Raw genomic sequence first — 7,986 nt, 5'->3', positions numbered from 1 at the left:
AAGATATTGCCAAATGTCCACTAGGGGGAAAAATTCTGCTATATACTAGAAAACGTATGATGAAAAGGTAAAGGTGCCAAAAGTAGTATGTCATTATTTATTATTTAATATTTTTATACTGACTTTAAGACTTTATAATTAATATGTACTAATTACATAAATGAAGTGAATTACGTACCAAATAATGAAGGGCTCTGCATAAAGAATATGTATGTAGTTTAACTAGAAACACCCAAACATTCTAAATACAGATCCAGGTTTAATGAACTTCCTAACTTATAGTAGGTTAATGTTTGCTTTAGAAACCAATTTTAGTGTGTGTTCCATTACCATGGATATTACAACAAATGTCTATCATTTTTTCAAATGTTATTCCTCTAACGTGTACTTTATTATTGGAAATGGCAATGATGGGGGAAAAATAACACAGTCTTCAAAGTAATTATTACAACATTATTCTTCTTTTCTTCTCCTTTTCTTTTCTTTTCTTTTCTCTTGTAAATTCTTCAGGTCAGTCATTACATTTAAAGTCTTTTGTATCCACATAATCTAAAAATAAACATTTTGAGGCAGTTTAGAATTGAAAAAAATTTGTGTACATATGTATATATATAAGGAAAACTAAAATGTAAAATGCTGATAATATACATACCACGATGATCATGGCATTGAACAACAGTGGTGTTGAAAATACTATAGATATGAACATTCCCTTTGAATCAAAATATTGATATTTTGAAAATAACCTGTTTTAAGTTAAAAAAAAAAAAAGGAAAATTATTACTTGGTATAACAAAATAAATGCCCGTAGTGAATTTCTCTATTAACATAAAGTTTTGGAGACCTCACATCAGTTAAAAACTCACTATGTCAGAATTCAACTCAATGGCAGTAAGTTTGGTTTTGGACTCCATCCCCATCACTTATTGCACTCCTCAGATATTTTGTAATTTCTAATTCTTTATCCAAAATGTGAAATTCATTTTGAAGAAAATACACTAGATCTAATGATTAAGAAAGCCTGTTAGTAGAGAGAAGATAATAGAAGTAAAAGTAATTAATCTAATGATACTTTGTTTTAGGCAATATAAATACTTACACATAATAAGCTCCTGTGGGTTAACAGAGATTTTGACATTAACTGTGATATGATATATTGTTTGAAATTCTTAAATCTACACAGTACCAATTACAACACATTTTATAAATGATAATAGCTGCATTTACTCTACATCTACTTTAAGACAGGTACTATGCCAGGTACTTTTATCTTATTTTTCACTTTATTAAGTTAGTATATCAGGGAGCTCTGGTAGCATAGTGCCTAAGGCACTTGACTGCTAACCAGAAGGATGGCGGTTCAAACCCACCAGCCACTCCTCGGAAGGAAGATGGGGCAAGCTACCTCTGTAGTGATACTGCCTCGGAAACCCAAGGAGCGGTCACTATAAGTCGGGTCTGACTCGACGGCACATAGCAACAACAATAAGTATATCTGTTTATAGGACAGGAATGTGAGACTCAGAAAGGTTAAATGATTTCAACTTACCCAAAGGTACAGAGCAAGTAAACGGTAAAGATAGGATTTGTATTAAGGTGTTAGCTTCTCCTTAACCAGCATAGCAACTATGCTAACAATAGTTACAGTATGTGCAACAATTCATTAACTCAGTAACAAATAGTTATTGAATACTTACTATGCACCAGCCTCAAACACTGCAGATATGGCAGTGAACAGAAAAGATAAAAATTCCTGCTTAAAATTTACATCTAGTAGGGTGGAAGCGGAGAGTCTGCCAACTAAGAGGTAATCAACTGAAACAGGTAGTTGGAATCAACTGCATGGTAACAAACAACAACAAGCTATGATTATATTATAGAGAAAAATATTTTTCTCTATGTATGGAGCCCTATATTTTAAAAGATTCATCAAGGAAGGCTTTATGACAGTTGAATGACAACTAGAAGCATATAAGAGTGAGCCATGAAAATATCAGAATACAGCAGTGTGGCCTGAGTGGCAATGGCAGAGTAAGAGGGATGCTAATAGATAAGATGAGAGGAAGTAGAAAGAAGCCAGGCCCATGAGGCTCTGCAGCCACTTTAAGACTCTGCCTGTACTCTGAATAAAACAGAAACTTATCCTATGGTTCAAAAGTAAGAGTGTTATGACCTGACACTCCCTGCCTAGATTAGAATGTCTGAAGGAGGGTGGAACAAGAGCGGAAGTAGGGAGACTATTTAGGAGGCTGCTATTATAATCCACTGTTAAGAAAAATATAAGCTAGGCTGGTAGCAATGAAGGTTGTGGGAAATGGCTTGGGTCCTGAGCTATTTTAAAGGTAGAGGCAAGAACAAGATTTCCTGTAGAATGTGTAACAGGTTATTTTCAAAATGTGATATGTAAGATCTTTGGCCTGAGAAACTGCCAGAGGAAGTAATCTACAAAGATGGAGAACGATTTAGGAGAACAGCTCTGGAGAAATGCATACACATATAGAAAGATAAATCAAATAAAGTATGAATTGATAATTAACATTGAATTTAGCAATATTGAGATCATAAGTGTCACCGACAAAGTTTTTTGTTTGTTTGTTTGTTTTTTAAATCAATTACAAAAGCTTGACTGGAATGGGTTCAAGCAAAAACAGGAAGATAATCTTTGAAGGCTTACTGTAGAGAGGTCCTGAAATATTGACCCAGTAGCTGGAGAGGAATTGGATAAGTAGATCTTTTTAAGATGAGAAACTAAAGTATGTCTTTATGCTAACAGGGATGATTTTGCAGAGAGAGACATTAATAATGCAAGGGAGAGAAATGGTTAAATGCTGTAGCCATGTCCCAGAATATGCAAGAGCAGATAGGACCGTGTGCACAAGGAGACACGCTAAGGTTGGATATGAAGTCAGATCAGCCTAACAAGGGAAAAGATAGAATACATGAACATAAATGCAAATAGGTGGGACATGTATGCTCTTGATCTGCTGGAAGTTTGAGAGACAAAATTTAAATAGTCACTTAGGACAATTTCTAAACAAATGATCAAGGTCAGTGGTCAGTAAACGCTTTTCTGTAAAAGCCAGAGAATATTCAGGCTTTGTGGGCCAAGAGACAGTATTCTCATCTCTTTCTTCCTAAAAGGAAATTTTATTTTTTTAAACATTTAAAAATATTAAAACCATTTATAGTTCACAGGCCATAAAAGACAGTAAGTGGGGCAGAGCTGGCCTGTGGGTCCTTATATACAAACCTCTACTAGAGAAATACAGGTTTTTCAGCTGCAAAAAGTATCACCTGAATGTTGTTGTTGTTGTTACGTGCCATGGTGTCTGCCCTGACTCATAGTGACCCCTCCTTGGGTTTCCGAGGCAGTATCACTAGGGAAGTAGATTGCCCAACCTTCCATCCAAGGAGTGGCTGGTAGGTTTGAAGCACCAGCCTTCTGGTTAGCAGTCAAGTGCCTTAGGCACTATGCTACCAGAGCTCCCATCATCACCTGAGCAGGCAGATTAAATTTAACCAAGGTAGGGTTTTGATATTCTCAAGTAGGAGAAAGTGAGAGATGGGTAAGAGGAAGTTGAAGGTGTATACAAAAGACTAATTATAAAGATATACAGTGAAATACAAGTGAAAAGATATACATTATATAAATATATATACACACACACACACATATACTTATATACATATACGTATGTATAATATACATATATGTATGTACTGGATGATAACTGAAAAGATTATAAGAAGGGACAAAAAATGTGCTCTGTAGGCTATGGATACTAGTGGGCAGAACATTGATGGGAGTTAACCAGAGTGTTAGAGGAAGTAAGCTGGAAAAAGGTGGTAGATAAAGTCAGAAGGGAAGTGTCTGCATAGAGGGAAAGCTGTAAAGACAAGAATGAATAGATAAGAAGGGCACAGGGAAGGGATGGCCACAGGGAGGAGATGGCAGGAGAGCATTTTATGGTTGGACACTATAATCAGCATGAAACCAAATGTGCATGAACTATGGTGTGTAAAATAAATCTGCTTTGTAAATTTGTACCCACATCACAATAAAAATTAAAAAAAAAAAGAAAGAAAAAAATTAAAATTGAGATTATAAAGCAGATGACAGGAAGGTCTAAGACAGTGTATAACCATGGGAGTAGAAGATGTGATCATCTGAGAAACAGGCCAAAGAAGCAAAAGTCCACAGTATTAGAAGACGTGAATACATGGATATGGGACTTATTAACAAAATGATAAAAGCTGTGCTGTAAAGAGTAACAGTATGCTAGAACTGAAATCTTCAAGAAGGGAAGAAGTAAGTTACCCTGGAACTTACACATCCAAGAAAAACCGGTGTTATTGTTATGTGCCATTGAGTCGGAACCGACTCATAGCAACCCCTCCTTGGGTTTCCGAGGCAGTATCACTACAGACGTAGATTGCCCAACCTTCCTTCGGAGGAGTGGCTGGTGGGTTTGAACCGCCAGCCTTCTGGTTAGCAATCAAGTGCCTTAGGCACTATGCTACCAGAGCTCCTAGAAAAAGCAGTGGGATTGTAAATTGATATTCCTGAGAAAGAGGAGATTTGCATATGGCAAGTTTTCAGTGAGGACAGTGGGATTTGAAAGCAGCATTACTTTCTGCTTTAACCATAACGTTGATTGAGTTCTCTCTAAAGTGTCACTTTCTCTGCAATTAAAATTACTTTAAACAGCCCATTATATGCTTTCATACTTCTGCCATTAACTATATCAAACAGCACAGTACAGCTGGAGTCATTTAGTCAAGAAATACAGAAAACAAAAGTTAACAAGTTGTTTCTCAAAGGTAAAGCCTATCAACACAAAATTGCTTTAATTTTAACTTGGCTTCATTTATTTAATACCTTGTATTTCCTTTTTGAGTCCTATGATCTGTATGGAATATTTCTTTGTGACAATACTATTGTGAAAGGTATCGATTAAAATACAGTCATAATGAAAAGAAAATAGGTTTTACCTCCAGTTCATTGCAGCTACTTCATTAATATATTCAGCACAACAGACTAAAATTACTGAAAAAAGACAGAAACTGTTAAAATTTAAATGACTACTTGATTAGAAAAAATATCATGTATTCATAACAAAATATTTAATACAAATATAAGACAATAGCAAAAATGTGATGAGAAATACAATTTCAATTCTAGATATAATGCAAAGTAAAAAGTATAAAATTATAAAAATAAAGCACATAGGGAATGTCTGGTGGTGTAGTGCTTAAGACATGTGACTGCAAACCAGAAAGTTGGCAGTTCAAACCCACCAGCCAATCCTCAAAAGGAAGACTGAGCAATCTACTTCTGAAGTAATATTGCCTCAGAAACCCAAGGAGGGGTCGTTAAGAGGCCAATCTGACTCAACGGTAGGGAGTTTTTTTTTTTTTTTTAATAGACCACACATATCTAACAGAAAAGAAAATCAACATCAATGTAAGTTAACATTTTGATAATGTTGGTCTTGTAAAGTTATTTAGCAGGAGCAGAGTCATAACTGGAACCCGAGTCCTCCACCTTGAAGTCAAGCGTTTACCATGTAGTAGGATTTGCCTAAAATGCCATTTCCTATATAATACAAGTAAGAGTTTAATCACATATAATACCATGTAGCAGAATTTGAAGAGCTGTAAGACCAAGTGGTTAAAATTACCTACTTTCATCCGCAAATATTTGTACAATGGGCAATTATTACTGAGACTTTCATAAGGAACTGAATAGAAAAGCACCTAGGAGTATTGGAAACAAGGGAATGGAGAGGATGACAAACTTAAACAAGAACAACAGTAATTACAGCAGCTAACACTTACTGAAAGCTTTTTATGGGTTTTATTTGAATAATCCTTCAAATAAAATTTAACCCTCATTGTTGTTGTTATGTGCCGTCAAGTCATGCTTCCTTAAGGTTATAGCCTCGGAAACTCTATGGGGCAGTTCTACTCTGTCCTACAGGGTTTCTATGACTCAGGATCAAGTCAACGACAATGGTATTTTTATATTACATCTGTAATGTTTCCAAGCTCTAAACACAAAGATTGGATTTATAAAGGTACTAATAACCAGAGCCAATAATGTTATTGTTAGTGCTGATGGTTGTTGTTGTTGTTATGTTCTGTTGAGTCGTCTCCGACTCACAGCGACCCCTCCTTGACTTTCCGAGGCAGTATCACTACAGAAGTAGATTGCACAATCTTCCTTCTGAGAAGTGATTGGTGGGTTTGAACTGTAAGCTTTCTGGTTAGCAGTCAAATGCCTTAGTCACTACGCTACCAGAGCTCCTATAAAGCAGAGAACTGATACTATACGTTTCCGTCCTTATAAGCCACTCAGTTTGTGGCATTTTGTTTAGGCAGGCCTAAGAAACTAATAGAGAACTCTGGAGTAGGTCAGATCTCTGGTGGTGTAGTGATCAAAACATTTGGCTGCTAATCAAAATGTTAGCAGTTTGAACTCGCCAGCTGCTCCATGGGAGAAAGACAAGGCTATCTGCTTCCATAACGATTTATAGCCTTGGAACCCCTATGGAACAGTTCTACCCTGTCCTATAGGGTCACTGTGAGTCAGAATTGACTCAGTGACAGTGGGTTTGGTTTGTAGTAGGCACAATAGGTCAGCCTGAGTTTGAACCCTGACTATACCTTTTACCAGCTGTATGATCTTGGGGAAGTTAGTTAACATCTTCTTCTTTGTGTGTGTAAAAATGGGAAAACTAATTCCTAACCCTTAAGATCCACTCCCCACCCCCCCAAAAAAACCCAAACCCACTGCCATGAAATTGATTCATACTCAAAGTGACCCTATAGGACAAAATGAACTGGCCCACAGAGTTTCCAGCATTGTAAACCTTTACAGAAGCCAACTGTCTCATCCTTCTCCTGTGAAGAGTCTGGTGAGTTCAAACCTTTTGGTTGGCAGCCAAATGCCTTAACCATTGCTCCACCGGTGTTCTCATTTATTCTATTAACTCCTCATGCCACATACTTATTGCCTAGCTAATTCCTATAGGTCCTCTAGACTTCAGTTGAAATTTTATTGCAGCAATTTAAGCAAATCATAATCTTTCATTGTGCTCTTGATATTAGTGTCTGGTGGTACAGTACATAAGGCATTTGGCTGCTAACCAGGATCAGTGGTTCAAACCCACCAGCCAATCAGTGGAAGGAAGATAGTGCAATCTACTTCCATAAAGATTTATAGCCTTGGAAACCCAATGGGGGTTGCTATGTGTCGGAATCGACTCTATGACAGTGGATGTTAGTTTATAATAATGCATTTAATCATATGAATGAATGTTGACATCTCCCACTTAACTCTAGCCACATCTGTTTTACCACTGTATCTCTAGTACCCTTTAACACATACTTGATAGTTTTGTATTAACAAATGAAAATAGGAACCTATATGCATCCCATATTTGTTTAGTACTTTGTTTGTAAACTGTCCTAATTTACCCCTGTACTTCTAAAATAATCTCATTCAGATTTCCCACTTTATATACAGCCAGATGACTACTCTTATTTAAGATTAGAGAAGTTGCTGTTTATGAAACTACCGTGCAAAAATCTCCAGTAACACCCTGTTGTTGTTGTTGCTAGCTGCCTTCGAGTTGGACCTGACTCATAGCGACTCCTCCTTGGGTTTCCGAGGTGGTATCACTACGGAAGTAGATTGCCCCATCTTCCTTCCGAGGAGTAGCTAGTGGGTTCGAAGTACTAGCCTTCTGGTTTTCAGTCAAGTGTCTTAGGCACTACGCTACCAGCGCTCCTAGTAACACCCTAGTATCTACAACATCAAAAGAAAAGCCTCAATGTAGCCTTTTTAGGTTGTACTCCACATTTTTATCCAAGTATATTTCTAACTACTGAACATAGGAAATGTGGTATAGTAAATTACTTTCTGTGGCTTTTCTACCCATAAGTCTTTGTAAACTCCAAGGTGGAATTTGCTATGAGCAACTG

The 7,986-nt window shown here is 36.7% G+C and overlaps 1 protein-coding gene across 1 annotated transcript in view; it reads right to left on the bottom strand.

The window, feature by feature from the left end:
- Positions 1 to 453: 453 nt before the first annotated feature.
- The window catches only part of TMEM18 (transmembrane protein 18), a 13,201-nt gene continuing 5,668 nt past the window's right edge, over positions 454 to 7,986 (bottom strand). Inside the window, exons 3-5 of the mRNA XM_007954632.1 lie at positions 4,993 to 5,047; positions 653 to 746; positions 454 to 549 (exon numbers count right to left, since the gene is read on the bottom strand). Coding sequence (XP_007952823.1) covers positions 454 to 549; positions 653 to 746; positions 4,993 to 5,047 — 245 coding nt within the window. The remainder of the gene's footprint in view (positions 550 to 652; positions 747 to 4,992; positions 5,048 to 7,986) is intronic.

This window comes from Orycteropus afer, unplaced genomic scaffold, assembly GCF_000298275.1.
Source record: "Orycteropus afer afer isolate SDZICR_OR568_19922 unplaced genomic scaffold, OryAfe1.0 scaffold00468, whole genome shotgun sequence".
Taxonomy (NCBI): Eukaryota; Metazoa; Chordata; class Mammalia; order Tubulidentata; family Orycteropodidae; genus Orycteropus; species Orycteropus afer.
The sequence above is the reverse complement of the archived record's forward strand: the minus strand, read 5'-3'. Positions and strand labels throughout refer to the sequence as shown.